The 18,555-nt window shown below is 33.2% G+C and overlaps 2 protein-coding genes across 2 annotated transcripts in view; one reads left to right on the top strand and one right to left on the bottom strand.

Moving 5' to 3' along the window:
* Positions 1 to 3: 3 nt before the first annotated feature.
* LOC111052653 (probable malonyl-CoA-acyl carrier protein transacylase, mitochondrial) lies at positions 4 to 6,812 on the top strand. The gene is made up of 3 exons (XM_022339394.2): positions 4 to 879; positions 2,510 to 2,727; positions 4,751 to 6,812. Exons 1-3 carry the CDS (start codon positions 252 to 254, stop codon positions 5,144 to 5,146), a joined length of 1,242 nt encoding a protein of 413 aa, XP_022195086.2. The 5' UTR covers positions 4 to 251; the 3' UTR covers positions 5,147 to 6,812.
* A 1,369-nt stretch (positions 6,813 to 8,181) lies between these two features.
* LOC111052654 (putative fatty acyl-CoA reductase CG5065) overlaps positions 8,182 to 18,555 on the bottom strand; it is a 74,842-nt gene continuing 64,468 nt past the window's right edge. Inside the window, exons 8-9 of the mRNA XM_022339395.2 lie at positions 12,428 to 12,685; positions 8,182 to 10,276 (exon numbers count right to left, since the gene is read on the bottom strand). Coding sequence (XP_022195087.2) covers positions 10,129 to 10,276; positions 12,428 to 12,685 — 406 coding nt within the window. The 3' untranslated portion in view covers positions 8,182 to 10,128. The remainder of the gene's footprint in view (positions 10,277 to 12,427; positions 12,686 to 18,555) is intronic.

Raw genomic sequence — 18,555 nt, 5'->3', positions numbered from 1 at the left:
AGCTGGTGAACAAGGAATAACAGAGTTGAATAGGAGAACGGACATAACCTCACTTATTGAGCAACTTATTTTGTGTCCAGCGATAAACGTGTGTGTAAAAATCATTTTATTTTGATTGTTAGTGAGTTAAATTGTATTAGTTATAATTCTCAGTGTTCCAAACATTAGTCTCATATAATCGTATCATTATCTACAGGAACAGTGTTCATTCTGTAACTAAATATACATTTTTTATAACCAATGTTATCAAAATGTTTTTGACTAAATCAAAGAGTTTCCTGGATGGACGCTGTATTCTAAAAGCTTGTAGAAGTTTATCTACAAGTTCTCTTGTACGTTCCACCGACAAAACCTCCCAGTTCAGACTCAAAGAAATCGATTCTAAAAGAACCCAGCGAAAGTGCCCGAGAACTTTTAGAAAATGCTGCATCTTTCAACGACCAGGTACCCGTAACCAGGAGGAAGAATGGTCCACGTCCCCCTATCCCAAGGGAAGTATTCCTAGAGGACAATCTATTTACTCTCTACGCCCCAAAGTAGACCCCACGCTTACGTCGATCATACTTTTCCCAGGGCAAGGGACTCAGTATGTGGGAATGGGTAGGAACTTAATGAAGTTCCCAGTAGTGCAGGAAATGTTTGAATCAGCTAGTGCTATTTTAGGATACGATTTGTTGAAACTTTGTGTACAAGGTCCAGCTTCTGAACTGAACAAAACCGTTCATTGTCAGCTGGCTGTTTTGGTGTGTTCATTGGCAGCTGTGGAGCATATGAGAGAGGAAAGACCCTCTGCGATTGAGAATTGTATTGCTGCCGCTGGATTCAGTGTGGGAGAAATTTCTGCTTTAGTCTTTGCTGGAGCTATCTCTTTTGAAAGAGGTAAGATTTGATTTCGGATAAGTTTTATTATCATAATCAACCGTCAGTCTTCTTTGCTCACACGAGTTTTAGCTTAATGTGTGGTGGAGATGAGGGATGTAATGATAAAATAGGTACCTACTAGTAGTTCTGTGAACAGTGGACCTCACGAAGTATTCTCATCCACAAGAACCTGATTGAAACTATAGACCTTATGGAAATACACAAAGACCTTAAAGAGATATAGACCCATAGATATGCATCTTTAAGGTCTTTGGAAATACAGTAATAGACTGGCTTCTCCACACATCTGTGTAATCATTTGTCAGCTGATTTATGATGAATAATTCTATAGTCTGATTTTTACTCTAATATTGGCGTATGAAGGAGGCTCCTTTTTCCTTTTGTATTATCCTTGAAATGCAGAATTTCCAAAAAACCGGCAATATCGGCTTTCAACAATGTAGAATTATTAATTAATCAACAAAATATTCCATCTTAATTATAAAAATTCATTATGAAATTATTGGAAAATATAATTTCTTGCTTAATAAACTAGTAGTTCTGTGAACAGTAGACCTCACTTTTTCATCCACAAGTACCTGATTGAAACTATAGACCTTATGGAAATACAACAATAACTGGCTTCTCCACACATCTGTGTAATCACTTGTCAGCTGATTTTTTATGATGATTAATTCTATAATCTGATTTTTAGTCTAATATTGGCGTATGAATGAGGCTCCTTTTTACTTTTATATTATCCTTGAAATGCGAAATTTCCAAAAACCTTGTATATACGTCGACGCGCAATTTAAAAAGGAACATACCTGTCAAATTTCATGAAAATCTATTACCGCGTTTCGCCGTAAATGCGCATTATATAAACATTTTAACTTTCAAACATTTAAACATTAATAGAAATGCCAAACCGTCGACTTAAATCTTAGACCTCACTTCGCTCGGTCAATAATAATAATCTCTAGTGACCTAGCTGGCTCAAGTCTAGTGTCAATTTTTAGGTCGTACCTGATCAATTTCAGGGCCTCAGACACTCGACTACGGCAACTCCCAGGGAAAAAATGAAAAAATAAAAATCAATGGACATCCAGATCTCAAAAAAGAAAAATTCCCTTTCCTATAATAACAGCATCCAACATCCTATGCATAAGAAAAAATAAAACAATTTAATAGATAGTTACCCACATCAAGCTTCATGAGAGGCCTCATTGATTGAAAATTATAATTCTTCTTGTTCATTATAGGCTACACTACATTAGCAATTAACCAATCCAGAAATTATAAGCTATTATATATAAATGTATAAGCCAGCATACTTTGTAATCTGTATAAATAATGCAATCAATCAACCCTTATTCTACAGAGAAGGCAAAAGGAAAGAACATTTTCCAATACAGTATGCAATACATGAATAGCCTACATGAGAAAGAATTAAAGTACTTTGTAATTTATTTATAATTTTATTCATTTTCTTTACATGCAAAGGCTTACTTACAGTAATCCATGAAGAGCCTTATTTACACAAGTAAATGAAACAAAAATTTAACATTATGAAATTTAGTAAATAAAATAAAATAATGTTTTTTCTATTTTATCTCTCCATTAATTCAACTTTTACATTTATTTTCAGCTATTCGTCTAACAAAAGTGAGAGGAGAAGCGATGCAGCTGGCGTCCGAAATGGCTGAAGGAGGAATGCTGACTGTGCTGTATTCGCCGAAAACAAATTTGGCCGACGTCTGCAAAAAAGCCAATGAGTGGGCGCAGAATTGCGGCGTCGAGCGGCCTGAGTGCAGCGTTGCCAATTATCTGTTTCCCGACTGCAAAGTTATTGCCGGCCATGTCAAGGTGAGGAAAAGTTGATTGAAGGCAACATTGGGTTGAAAAAACATCCCCAATATTAACCTTCCGGTAGTCGCGCCCTATGATTGAGATACGAGCAGTCGCGTGTTGTATTTTTTACAACATCCAATTTTTCAAGTGTTATGTACTATGTTTACTGTCAAAACATATTAATTAATTGTATAATCACTTTTCCCATCTTCTTGGATTATTTTACGCCTATGAACATTTGGATGATTACTATTTCATAGCCCATCAATGATTTCATCATGCAAAGCCATCAATTATGTGTATTGGTTCGATTACAGTCTAGGTATAAAGTCTTTCCCTATCTTATGCACAGTGCGATTTATTTACTGTGACTAAATGGCACCTAAAGACTGAACCATTGCTCGGTTGATACTGCAACTCAGTGGAGTGATGGGAGGAAAGTTTTGGAATGCATATGTGACTCATCCACTGACATCATCCCATTCAATTCTGACACTGTTGTACTTTTTACAACAGCGCGACTGCCGGAAGGTTAATTGATTTTTCTGTCAAAACAGGATCAGATATGAATGAAAACAGAAATCTACATACCCTTTTTAAAATTATTTAGTGACAACATGTTTCGGCTATATGATGCTATTATCAATAATGAATAATCTACTTATTATTTTTCAAGAAATTTAATACTAGAATACTTGAATTTCTATTTTCATTTATATTCAAGAGTAGCCCTGGAGAGAAAAGACAACATGATCAGATATGATATGTTCAATAGAAAATGATATGATATGTTTACCATATGATATGATATCAAATACATCGAGAAGAACTCCGCCTTGCTTTCAAATCAGTCTTTTTTCCGTCGAAGGAGTAGTAGGTCTAGCTATCTCAATTCTAACTTTCGTTATAAAATCACAAAAAACTCAATTTTCTTCTCCTGCAATACAAATTCTTGTGAAAATAACATAAAATGCAACTTACTTACTTGTTATTTTTCTTGTCTTCTCCTCTTCAACTCAATTTTCTCTTCCTTCAGGCTTCAGGATAAAAATTCATTGTCAAAACCACTGATATTTTTCATTTTTTACTTCCTCCAGCTCCTTGTATGCATAGGAAAGAATATTAGTTCTTATTTCAAGTTTAGTGACAGATATTGGTGTTTATTACCTTGTCTATGTCTTCAGAAAGGATAAATGAGTGAGTCAATTTCGTTGGCCAACCAACTCAATCTGTATAATGGTTCAAAGAATATTTTTTGTAAGTCTAATGACGAAAGCAATCAAAAGTAATGTCGAACAAACAAAAACTCCAAACTCAAACAAAAACAAAAGCTCTCAAGAACTCACTACGCTTGTTCAAAAAAATCACTATAATGAGGTCCAGTTTTAATGGCAGTGGAGAAAGATAGGAGAACAACGTTGCCGATCCTCCGTCTTGTCAATGCCTTCTATAGACGGTAGCTGATACAGGTTTATCGATGTAATATTAACTGTTCATCCCAGTTCAAAATATACAATTATATTTTATTAAGCAATAAATTATATTTTTCAATAATTTCATGATGAATTTTTATAACCAAGATGAAATATTTTGTTTATTAATTATCAATTCTACATTGCTAAAAGACGATCTGGCAACAGAACAAAGCGAGAAAGAGATAGCGCTATCCGATTGTTGAATAATAGACAAGGATAACAATACCATTGCTAATCAAACACTGCCATTATAACGTGGACCTCACTATAGTCTTCAAGAATTAACTACGCTTGTTCAAAAAGATCACTAATCTATTTTAATTTCGTTTCTGGGCTTTCATCAATACAATTTATACAATTTTATCTGAAACATTAGAATAGAAAGAACGATGTTTTATACTGGAACCAATATTTTTCATGTTTTCATGCAAATACAATTTTATCCAAAACATTAGAATAGAAACAACGAAATTTTATATACAATTTCATCTAAAACATTAGAATAGAAAGAACGTCATTTTATACTAAATCCACTAATATTTTCCATATTTTTCCTGTTGCAGGCGCTAGAATATATCGAGAAGAACGCGGCATCGCACGCAATTCGTCGCACACGGCGTCTGCCCGTTACGGGCGCCTTCCACACGTCCCTCATGGAGCCAGCTCTCGAGCCGTTCAAGCTCGCGCTCAACAACGCCAAGCTCAACGAGCCTGCTATAGCTGTCCACTCGAACCTCGACGGTAAGATGTACTCAAACGCCAAGCAGATCACGTACAAACTGCCGCGCCAAATTGTGCGCCCGGTCAAATGGGAGCAGACGCTGCACATTCTGTACGAGCGCGCGCCCGGCGAACAGTTCCCGAACACCTACGAATGCGGCCCGGGAAGCTCGTTGAGGAGTATACTAAGGATGGTGAATGCTAAAGCTACCAATACGTTCTATAATTACGGGAGCTGATAGGTATTAGTAGAAGTGTAAATCAGAACTCAGGATTTAAGAATTCAGTAGAAGTTGTTGAACATTTATTATTTTTTGTGAAAATTAAGGTAATATTGTATAAAATATGTTGATGCTAAGGCTATTAATACGTCTTGGAACTTCAGGAGCTTATAGGAATTAGTAGAATATGAGAATATTTCCTATTTTAGAGATAATAACGTGAAATATTTCTTCTATGTTTGGTTTTGAAGCATCGAAATTTGAAAATCTACGTTGTAAAAATAAATAATCAAGGACTGAACATTATGTGAAGTGAACCACTACAACACTTAACCTATTTCGGACTATGTGTAACCTTATCTAAATTTGGGAGAGGAATAGCACAAGGTTACCTTATTTTTTCTCTCCCTATCATTTTGATGATGTTCTTATTGTATGAATCAATAAAGAATAAAGAAGCTCAGAGAAAATATAACTTAAGAAGATATCCCATGGTATAGGGCGTTTGTTTCAAATTTCACTGTTAACTCTAGCCGATAGTCCTAGTAGTTATTTTTCGTGAAGCTATGTGACGCTGGTAGTCTCTCATACTGAGCCGTTCTTACACTCTCACCCATACAAAACAGTAATAATCGACAGTAGTCGGCCTGAGTTGACAACAAATCGGCTTGAAATTTGGAACATGAGCAAATTATATCATGGGATATCTTCTTATGCTATCTTTTCTCTGGTATAAGTATGACCAAAACTTAGAATATAAAAATTTAGTAGAAGTTAATACAAACACTCACGATTCTTTGTGAAAATGAAGGTGATATGTTGATGCTTATACGTTCTGAAATTACGGGAGCTGACTCGGATGATGATACTGTTGTTAGAAGTTTGACAAATACCTATAGAATTGAATGTCTCTATCCATTTCGTACTGCTATCTATCTCTATCTATCGTACTGTCTATCTCTATCTATCGTATCTCTATATATTTCGTACTGCTATTATGTTACATCAAGTTTTTACACTATAGTGAGGTCCTCGTAATAATGAATTGTATTCGATTAACATTGGTGTTGCTATCCTTGTCTATCATTCGACAAAACCGATAGCACTATCCTTCTCTAGCTCTGCACTAGCTATTTGATTTGACGTTTGCCAGATTGAGCTTTATCAATGTAAAAATATAATTGATAATCAAAATATTTATTCTTGCATAGCGCAAGAATTTTATTCTTGCTCTAGATTTGTACAGAAACAGTACCGTACAATACAAATAGTATAATCAGCTGATGAAGAGCGCAAGGCGTGCGTTTGTGGCGCATAAGTCTGTACGCACCTTGAGACCGGTTCACAGTAACAATTTAGACATCTTTGTAATATACTTCTGAATAAACACAGTGAGCTACCAAATTCAGTGACAATGAAGGTATTGTGAACTGATAATTAACTGTCGAGCAATTGATAGCGGATAAATATTTTTGTTAATATTACCAAGATTCAAATCGTTTATTGCTAGAAACCAATTAAAATGTTATATCAACATGTTCCACATGTTTTGTCACATTGTTATAGACAGTTCATGAAAATTATTAGATTGAACCAAGTTACGGTTTTAAGTAGCTTATGTGTAAATAAATCTAGATATTTTTTACCATTATAGTCATAACTTGAAATATAGTGATTGAATATCCGACTATTTTCTTCTTTTATCTCTATTAATGCTCCTGTTAACATACCCTCATCCCATTTTTATCACACTGTTCTTCATAATATATTCATGCTCTTATAGTTTTATTTGGAGAAAATTCTCAGTTTCTTTTCATTACCTTGGAGGTTCAACAAAATTTATTTGAAACTTTGAAAATTGTTCCATTATTCACATAATTATTATTATTGAATTATTGTATTTACAATATATTTTATGAAGATAATCTTTTATGAAAATGAACAAATTTTGAGAACTGAGAGGTGTTAATAATTTGGCAGAGAATTTATTTATCTCTGTTGCATATCCATACTTTTTCACTATTAAAATTGAATTTTAATTTTAAAAAACACTTCACTACCAATGTAAGTGCATTTTCGCTCGATAAGTGTTTTTTTTTAATTCAAGTTTAATTTATTTATGTTGAACAGTGAGCATTTTATCCATACTTTATCATGAAGATCAGAAAGGTAGTTCAACACAATTTCTTTGAAACTTTGAATTGTTCCATGATATTCACAATATATTTTTATGAAGATCATCTTCTAAGAAAATAAACTAATTTTGAGAATTGAGATGTGCTAATAATTTGGCAAAGATTCTATTTTTGTTGAGCTATGAGCAGTTCATCCATACCTATTTAATCGATTGTAGAGTAATTTGGTACAGTATGAATTATAACTTTCAACTTAAATTACTTGGACCTCAAACTTCTAACATCTAAAAATAGTCCATCAATAAATAATACTGTAATATCAATCTATAGCTCCAATATACTCATCTCATACTGCAACAAAGTCATTACAATTACTGGGTTTTTCATGTTAATATAGATAGATAGATAGATAGATAGATAGATAGATAGATATATTTCTCGATCCATGAAACATCTATAGATGCATGAGATCACGTCAAAATATTAGAACACATACATAATAGAGTACTAGTCAAATTAATATGCCTTTATGGTTTCAATGGTTTTTATAGCATTACAGGTCTAAGCTGGATTCAGGCAGCTCAAAAAACTCGTCAACATGATAGAAGGGGTTAGCGCAGAGCCACGTATGTAGAGTTTTTTTGAACTCTATGGTTCTCATGTCTCTAAACTTGAGGGGTAATTTATTAAATAAACGTCTACCCATTATCAGATGGCTGGACCTTAGCCTTTCCAGACGGACAAAAGGAATGTTGATGTCATGACTATGTCGAGTATTAATCCCATGAACTTTCGATCTACATTGGAGCGTTTTTCTACACTTATGAGTGTGAACAAGGCTACTGAATATATACAGATTCACTACCGTGAATCTATAGTGAGTTAATATAGAGAAATAGTAAGAAATACGCTATCTCATTAGTTCAATAATAAATTTATTGGAAAACAATCAGAATTACAATTGACAGTTTTATTTACAATTATATACTTTCCTATTACAATTGGAAACTTGCTATTCTATTGTTCATATATGAAAGAACATCTTAATAATAATAAGGCCTCGAATAAGGCTACACGAAATCGATGAAGTTGAGCAAAATTCTATCAGAAAGTGAGTAATAAATGACTACAAATCATATTTCTTTATCGACATGAAATAAAATCAATCGAATATGAGGATAGAAGTTGGTCTATTTTATTAATAGAAGTTGGAGATTAGTTGGAAAAACTCAGGCACTTCGTGAATATTCGCCAGTTGCAAGAATATTTTATCACTGAATATGATATTATCTAACATAACAAATTAACAAATCAGACGTTAACCTAATGACGTCATTTTATGGTAAAAAGTAAATTCTTATGGCTCTTGTTGGTGAGGAGTCCCTTGCGGGAAGGTCCCACCGCCTGAATATATAATTAAAGCCGTCAATGTGTCTTACGACTGTCATACTTCAGCCGGAACCGACAGTTAACGTGCCTATCCGATAACACGGGAGTGATCTGGTTAAGAAACTTTTGGTAATGAGAGGGTTTGAACCCGGGATCTCTATGCTTCTACGCAACACTCTATCCACTAGACCACGGATCACTCTATTTATCACGGATCATTTTATGGTGATTAAATTCAATTGGTTTTTCGTGCAACTGATCATAGGAAAGATAGCATTATGCTATATTTTCTCTATGCTAATAGTTATCACCAAACTATGGTTGGAATACTGTCTTATTCAGTAATTATCTCCTTAAAATTGAATCTTAGTACCTGATTAATTGTCAGCTAGTTATAGATTCTATTTATTTGAGGCACCTGACGTGTGCAGTACTTATAATATTATGCCCGCTCTTGACGAATGGTATCTTCAATATCTCTTCCTCTGTAATTGTATTTATTAGTGCAAGTACTTATGTAATATATAGTACTCCTGTACGGTAATTAACTCCTTACAATTGGATCTTAGTACTTAGTTGATGTAAGCTAGAAAGATTTGATCTATTCTGACGAATGGAACGGTATATTCAATAAATTATCCACATGGATAGGTAGAGACTTCTGACGAGTGATACAGTACGGTACCTATAAAGTTATCCCCTTGGTTTTGATAGTCTTGTACAGTAATATCTCCTCACAATTGGATCTTAGTACCTAATTAATTATTAGCTAGATATAGTTTTGATTTATCCTGGCTCCGGACAAATGGTGCCTCTATCATCAAACAATGAAGTTTATTTATTTATTTATTCATGGAGAAAACAGGTAAAAAAACCATTTTGCCTCCTTCACACTATACAATAATTTCCAACAATGGTTGGGATACTGTCTTATTCAGTAATTATCTTCTTACAATCGGATCTTAGCACCTAATTAATTGTTAGCTAGATATAGATTTGATCCTGACGAATAGAACGGTAATAGTTATCATCAAACTATGGTTGGAATATTGACTTATTCAGTAATTATCTTATTACAATTGGATCTTAGTACCTAATTAATTGTTAGCTAGATATATATTTGATCCTGTCGAATGGTATCTTTAATAAATTATTCCCATGAATAGGTAGACTTCAAACGAATAGAACGGTACCTAATATAGTTATCATCAAACTATGGTTGTGATCGATAATGTCTTATTCATTAATTATCTCCTTACAATTGTAGTACCTAATTGATTGTTAGCTAAATAAAGATTCAATCCTGACGAATGGTATCTTTAATGAATTATTCCCATGAATAGGTAGAGACTTCTGACGAATAGAACGGTAATAGTTATCATCAAACATTGGTTGGGATACTGTATTATTCAGTAATTATCTTCTTACAATTGGATCTTAGTACCTAATTAATTGTTAGCTAAATATAGGTGTGATTTATTTGAGGCTCCTGACGAATGGTAGCGCAGTAAGGACCTCAGTGGCGGAGTCGAGAACGAAGCGAGCGGTATCCGAACACGAGACGATCAGCCACGCGAACAACGCGTAGAACGAGAAACTGGTCACACAATCCAGGGCGTACAGTCTACAAAATCAAACAGGAATGCAAATTTAATAGAATCCTTAACAACTAAACGTTATGATTGACTTTGTTCACTTTCACAATAGTCCTTAACAAATAGTGAACTAGTCATTCATAACGTTAATCACCAATTATAGTTCAAGTTCCAAACAAGAAATTCTAAACACATTTTAAAAAATCGATGATTGATAGAATAAAGCCGAATATAGGGCTACAATAGCCCACTCATCTCTCAGAACTGAAACCATCAACAGCTTGACATATCATATCTTATCCAGATCTAAGCAGGCTTCGTCTCTTTGATAAAAGGATTGAGTAGAATCATAGAGAAACAATAGCGTAAGTAGATATCCCATGGTATAGTGCGTTTATGTCGCAACTTTTACTGTTTTCTCAAGCCGATTACTGTCAATTATTGTCGATATTTACTGTTTTGACCGGGTAAGAGTGTATGAACGGCACAAAATGAGAGACTACCAGCCTCATAAAGCTTCACGGGAAAGAAATACATGGACTATAGGCTTGAGATAACAGTAAAAGTTGCGACATAAAAGCCCTATACTATGGGATATCTACTTACGCTATTGTTTCTCCATGTTAGGATCCAATTTAGGATACGGTACAGAACTTACAGAAGTTTTTGAAATATATTGTTGGTGAATTTAGTGATTGTATAGATAAGCAATAATTTAACTTTTTGATAAATCAAAAACAATGCACAACTGGTGAAAATCTTGACAAGATGAAGTTTCTATTCTGAAACTCATTTCAAACTATTTAAAATTTCTACTTGAAATTTATATCATTATAGAATTAACAGATGAACAATATTAGAATCAAATATTGTTTTAGTTTCTCTCTCTGATTTAGTTAGGTGTAATGTACATGATGCAAAAACGGTAAATATTTTAACCTTTTTTGTATTCGGTATATCCTACTCTTTGTATGATGAAAATAAATTTCCATGACGCTCATAATGGACCACATTATAAAATAATAATTTCTAAGGTGGAGTGAAAAAGATGGCAGTTCCACAAATTTTGTGAGGCAACATCTCTTTCATTTCACCTTAATGTGCAAAAATTCCACAGCATCTCTATTAAATAGAAATTTTCCAGTGTAATTTTCGATATTTATATTATTGCATTATAATAACTATTCACTGTGTGTTTTTTATATATAAATCAAATAAATGAATTAGTATTTCCAATCAATTTCATGACTAAGGAGAATGAAATTTTTCTATCTATTTACTCGTATTTCAATCAATTGTCACACAACATTAAAATGTTACAACGTCATTAATAATACAGAAAACATCAGTTTTAAAATCTATTACAAAGAAATCATCAACTTCATATAAACATCCATTGACCAGTATATTTTTAAATATTTACAGTAACTATTGAAGCTCATTCTTTTGATATTTTCAGGCAAATCGTTATAAGTTTTATTGACATGTATTGCCAGTTTTTTTGAGAACTTGTAAACTGGTAATACTCGACTCTTATATTATTCCTATTTCTAGTGTTTTGTTGGTGTATACTAGAGTTAGCATCATATTCATTTTCAGTTTTCTTCACTGAAATCAAGCATGACAATACATACAAAGATGGCAGTGTTAATAGTCCGAGTTCAAGAAATAATGATTTGCATGGAGTACGAGGAGCCTTGTGGCTAATTATTCTCACTGCTTTCTTTTGACATTTAAACAAGTATTCGCCCATCAATTTCTTGACAATTGATAAAATGCAGGGAAGATTCAACTGGTGAAAGTAATCCAAAAAGCGTTTATTATTTCCATAAAAGGTTGTAACTTGTAAGTTCCAAGAACTTCATATTCTATCGATTCTCATCTACAGATGGAAATAATAAATTGAAAATTGCATTTGTTCAAATGCTAATTAATGAATAATTATTATTAAACGAAAATCTCTAATAAATTTTGTAAATCACCCCGAAGACTTCTGCTCCTGCAAAAAATATTGACAACAGGGTAGATGGAAATTCGATGAGAGCTACTACCATACAAAAACTTTTGTCTACGGGGTGATTTACAGCATTTAATTGGGATTTTTGTTTAATAATAAAACAATTCTCATCTATTGAATATTATTTCATCAATAATATTCATCCTATTATTATCATACTCACATTCTCAAAAGCCTCCTAGCTTTGGGCAGTGTAGAGGGGTCCTCCTTCATCATGTAATGCCGGGCACCCAGCACACACGTGTTGATGTAATCGAGACAATCTATAATCTCGAACTGGATCGGAAATATCGATTTGTCGAGGTCGTTCATCGAATCTCTGACGGCGATGAAATTGTCGTTCTTGAAACTCCATTCTCTGGTTGTGAAATATTGCAACACCTCTAGACCGTCATGGATGCGGCGTTGTACGTTCATCATGCTGCAAATATGTTACAATTTTTTGTGAAAAATGATTGAAAATAATAATACAGCTTACAGATTTTTTTAATGATACTTGATACTTATACTTATAGTAGGTATAAGACTAGGCTACTCTTAAAATGTATGAATTCAGGGCTACCTACTTATTTTTATTTATAAAATAGAACTATAGTACCCTTTTTTGAAATAAATAGAATAATAGATAGAAAATACAAATTATAACAACTAGTTCCAGTGATCCCCACCATCTTCAGGTTTAAAAAAAATTGAATCTTAAAAATTCTAAGATGGTGTGATCACAGAAACTAGTGTTGTTATAGTTTGTATTATTAATCTATTATTTTATCAATTCCAGAAAAGGGTACTGTAATTCTATTTTATTGATACTTATACAACTACACTATTATAATAATACTTGAATAAAATGAAAAATTTGCTCATGCCTTTTTTTAGATTATAAAATTATGAATAAAATGAGATCATTCGGAACTCACTATCTCCAATGAGTACTAAGTTATAATTTTTCAAAAATGAGTGAAATTTGAAGAAAAAATAAATTTTGATGAATTTCAGTTTTTGATCAATAATATCTTTCGATTGTTACCATTAAGATATTTTTTATTACAATAAAATATATAATTCAGAATCCCTCTGGGCGTATTTTTGTGCTCTACAATCTGAGATCAGGTAGAGCGCTCTATCTCATATAGATTTCCAGGTACACCTGACTACAATGCTCCTTGTATTGTGAAAAACACCTAATTTTCTGCTTTAACCATCATCACCAACTACATTGTCCTCACATTGATTTTTCGCACAACGACATAAGCTCATGAGATTATGTTCTATGAGAATCACCCGTTAGAAGCACTTCATTTCAGTATTTCCTAGTGGAGAGGCGCGCTTAAGGACACCTCAAGGATCAAACTTTCAAACACTTATAACTTTTGACACAATGCACAGATTTCATCGTACTACGCTATATTCTTCTGGGCTCGTCAAGGCGGCTCAAAATCATGCATCATAAGTCGAATTTGGTCGAAAAATGGAAAATTTATTGTTGAGTGAACTTGAGCCCATATTCCAATACACAAAAAATGGCCAATTTCTATATTCAAAGCTATGTATCTCGGTAACCCCTTATTATAAAAATCATTACTTGATCTTGAAATGTACAAAAGAAGTTCTTCTTTCATATGCTGTGAACGATTATGAAAAAATATGTTCGTAAAGTGAAATTTGATTATTGAAGAAATCCGGAAATTGTAGATATTTTTCTCATATTAACGGTTTTGGCAGTTCTATTACAAGGAAAAGTGATCCAAGATGAATTTTAGGCAACTGAGCTCGTAGAGGATAAATTATTTATCTACAATTTGGAATCAATCGTGAGTTTCTATGATGTATCAGACTCTTTTTAGAAACTCTTGATCAACAGTAAAATCGCGAAAAAATATAAATACTAAAATCGCAATTTTTAAAATCTTCTGTAACTTTAGAATTGTATTGGAATCGGAATTATTATTCATTGGAGTGGGTAGAGGGGGACAGTTTTCACATCCTCACTAGATTTGGAAATTTTATCAGAAGTATTTCACAAGACAAGCTTTGAATATAGAAATTGGCCATTTTTTGTGTATTGGATTATGGGCTTTTCGACCAAATTCGACTTATGATGTATGATTTTGAACCGCCTTGACGAGCCCAGAAGAATATAGTGTAGTAAGTGTAGTATAGTGTCGTACACTAGTACGATGAAATCTGTGCAATGTGTCAAAATTTATAAGTGTTTGAAATTTTGATCCTTGCCTTGAGGTGTCCTTAAGCGCGCCTCTCCACTAGAAGATACTGAAATGAAGTGCATCTTACAGGTGATTCTCATAGAAAATAATATCATGAACTTATTTCATTGGGCCAAAAATCAATGTGAGGACAATGTAGTTGGTGATGATGGTTAAAAGCTGAAAATGAGGTGTTTTTCACAATACACGGAGCATTGTTGTCAGGTGAACCTGGAAATCTATATGAGATAGAACCTGATCTCAGATTGTAGAGCACAATAAAAAAAACGGCAATAAAAAAAATACAAAAAAAAACAATACAAATACGCCCAGAGGGATTCTGTATTATGCATCTTAATGGTAACAATCGGAAGATATTGTTGATCAAAAACTGAAATTCATCAAAATTTATTTTTTCTTCAAATTTTACTCATTCATGAAAAATCATAACTCAGTACTCATTGGAGATAGAGAGTTCCGAATGATCTTATTTTATTCATAATTGTATTATCTGAAAAAAGCGACAGTAAATTTTTCTGTCCGATTACGAGATTTGGCAGAAATAGCTGGAAACTGGAAAAGGAGCCGAAAATACGGGTTTTTTTGGGCCACCCTGTATCTAGTACAAAAAAAAATGCATGAAGAAATTGGCTCTGGACTCCTCTTATGTACCCAAATAATATATTGAAAAATCAGAACTACAATATAAATTGCAAGCACACCCCTTTTTCTATGTCTATATTGACTGGACTATAGGTGTATAGTTAAAATAATCATCAATTGCATTTTTGAAAGTTCATTATCTAGAAGAGAATGCAGCTCCAGTAAACTGTTCGTGGTAGATGAGAACAATATAAAATACGATTTTATTTGGTTTCTCTCAACCACTCGCCTCCTTGTCGTCAGCTGTTGTTTCCTGTGTTATCGGTTGATAACTCCTTTAGTGAGTGGATATTGTGTATTCGAATAGTCCAAGAGGCTTCATTTTTTTGACGAAAATTTTTCCAGTCTTTATCCAGATGAATTTTCAGTTGTTTTCCTTTGCGTCAGTCTTGTTTCATTGAATAGTCTTAATCGAGGTGTTCTCATTTATGTAAATAGATCCATCATCAAGATTTTTATTATATGTGTGTGGTGCGTAGTCCCTTGAAGACATGGGGGTCATTTTGTCTGATTTCCTTCTAATATGCCTCATAGTCTATAATCCAATTATCCCTGGTCTTCCTTGACGAGAATGCAACAATAATATAGGAGAGATCTTTTTCTAATCTCTAGTGGGAAGTCTATGCGCAGCTTCAATAATTCCTAGGCTCCTCTCCTATCATTATTGATTTACTAATTATCAATTACTAATTCTCATCATTACGTTAAGGACCTTTGCTGTTTTTTTCGATTATTTCTTCGATATTCTCATTTTTAGTTACTGGTATTTTAAGATTTTCTAAATTTTTTAGTCTTCCATACTGCTGTAGCTCTGTTAATTCCTTTTCCATCTCAGAAGGTTTTGTTTTGAATTTATTTCGTTTTTTTTAGGGTGTATCTTATTATAATAATGAATAAATACTGAGGGTGATGCCCATATAAGCTCTTAGACTTGTGCGTCAGTTTTGAGTGAGAGGGATGATGATGAGAGATAACGACTACTTTTTAGGGACCGACAGCTTATCGTCTCCTTCGAAAGACTGGGAGACCGTTGGTATCTATGTGATTGTGCTGTGGGCAAAAACTTTTGCCCCGGTCGAGATTCGAGTTCGGGTTCTATTGATTATCAGACCGGCACGTTATCACTTACTCCAAACGAGCCACCCATTCGTTCATCCAATACTGACAGTTTTAGGTGAATCCCACTTTAGAACGCTAGCGCCACTTAGTAGCGAAAGTGATAAGCTTCATCAACACAAATTCATCAAAATTGAAAACGGTGGTTTTTGGTAATTTTTTTATTTAATTAGATACCTATCAGTATTTTGTTCGATAAATATGTTGATGAAGTAACAGGCCTACGTAGTGGAATGATTAAATGTGTATAAATATTGCGTTAAGTGGTTTTAATTTGACAATTCTTTACTAACTCTCGCACGAGTCTGTTAACAGTCGTGGAACATAGTCTGTCATCATGGCTTTGTGAAAAACTGACACGCAGAGTCGCAGACGATATATATTTTTGACTGGCAGTAATTGTGCACATTCCTGCCATAATCTTCTTAATTTATTTTCTTATTTTATTTTATATTTTATTTTAAATTAAATTATTATTGTCAATATGTCAATGAATATTAGTGTCCACTTTCCAAATTCAAATGTATGAATGTATGTATGTTTATTATATAGGGATGTCAATCCCGGGACTGATTTAGTGATTTTCCGATCAACATAGATGTTAATCCCGGTATTTCGGGATTATTCAATATCTATCCCGGGATCAATCAATAGGGATGGCAAAATTTTTACAAATATCGATATATCGTAAGGCAGGTATCGATGGTACCGATATATCGGGAGCAAAATATCGATAAACCCGATATGAGAGATAGATAATACTACTCGTATAAGTGTTTGTACACAATACATAATACATCAATTTAATCGCTTTTGTTTGGACGTATTGCTCAAAACACACTGTAATATTCAATATATTGATTTTAACATAAGATTTTAGAATTATAATGAAGGAAACTTTGAGTTTATTCATTTATTTACCACTAAAACATAATATTATATTTGTTCAGGCCTCTGGCCTCTCACAAAAAATAAGGAAACGAACCATTGGACTGGTTTTTGGGACCACCAAGTTCATGAAAAAATTACCTTGTTAATTTATTTGTTTACTACACTTCAGTCTTCGGTGGGATACATTAGAAAAAATTATGAATTCTTATTTATAGGCTAGCGTGGATGAGAAGTTTAGATGAAAATATTTAATGCTTCAAATTATTAATGAGAGGATCATTCAGTAGAAATAGGCCCACTTCATTCAATAACAACAATCATTCCTGAGAATTTTATTGAGAATTCTAAATTTACAAAAGTATTAACACTCAATTCACTGGCCTTAATCATCGGCCATATTGAATAAGAGCCATAATAGCCAAAGTATCTAATATGGTACACAGGCCTTGTGTGCGCACTTATCATAATAATATGAACATTTATTGAAATTATAGAAGTTATAAACACATTAAATTGATGTAGAATGAAGGAGTTACTTACTATACTGTAATACAAAATAATCAATCAGTACAGACTCAATACCTGCTAATCACTAACAAATATGCAACATTTCCTAACACTAACTACTAGGTATGCATTAAAAAAATCCATAATAACTGGACATACTTTGCTGATTTTGTAACTACCACCTTAAATAATTGAGTAGCTTGCAAACCAATAGTATCAAGTCAGACAACAAACTATCATTTTATATTTATGTATAAAAAGGAAAACCTTTATAGCTTACAAACTACCTTCATACATAGCCTACCTACAAAAAAGCTATAGCAGAATAGCTTGATACACAGGTATCATGTGTCCACTCATCATATAAACACTTATTGAAATTATAAAATTATAAACACTTTTGAATTGATGAAAAATGAAGGAGGTGCTACAGTACTAAAACATAACCATCCATCATTTCTCTGAAGAATGATAGATGGTTATGGTATTACAAACATAAGAATTGATATCAATGTATTTTATGTTTTTAAAATTTTTGAACAAAAATTACACTTTGATTACTTGAAAGAAATTTAAGTGAAGTGCCGCCACACATCACTCTTTGCGGGTTTCATTGTAGATTGAATAACAAATTACAACTACTAACTACTATCAACTTCGTCTATTAACTATATTATTATTCTATTAAATTATTAAATAAAAGAACTGAAGGTTAACAGGAACTGAGCGAAGCAAAGAACACGAACGCATGACATCTTGACATGAATGAAATGAATGCGAGAATGAAGAACGAGAACGCCAACGAAGAGTCGAAGACAGAACGATATATCGGAAGGAATATATCGATATTAGCGATATATAGTTACAAATATATCGATGTCAATATATCGATATATCGGAAGCAATATAT

The sequence above is a fragment of the Nilaparvata lugens genome, chromosome 6 (genome assembly GCF_014356525.2).
Source record: "Nilaparvata lugens isolate BPH chromosome 6, ASM1435652v1, whole genome shotgun sequence".
NCBI lineage: Eukaryota > Metazoa > Arthropoda > Insecta > Hemiptera > Delphacidae > Nilaparvata > Nilaparvata lugens.
Note: the sequence above shows the minus strand (reverse complement) of the source record. Positions and strands in the feature narration are given on the sequence as shown.

Coding starts and splice junctions, on each gene's coding strand:
- LOC111052653 (XM_022339394.2), top strand. CDS start 252: ATGTTTTTGACTAAATCAAAGAGTTTCCTGGATGGACGCTGTATTCTA. Junction 880..2,509: donor AGCTATCTCTTTTGAAAGAG/GTAAGATTTGAT, acceptor ATTTATTTTCAG/CTATTCGTCTAACAAAAGTG. Junction 2,728..4,750: donor TTATTGCCGGCCATGTCAAG/GTGAGGAAAAGT, acceptor TTCCTGTTGCAG/GCGCTAGAATATATCGAGAA.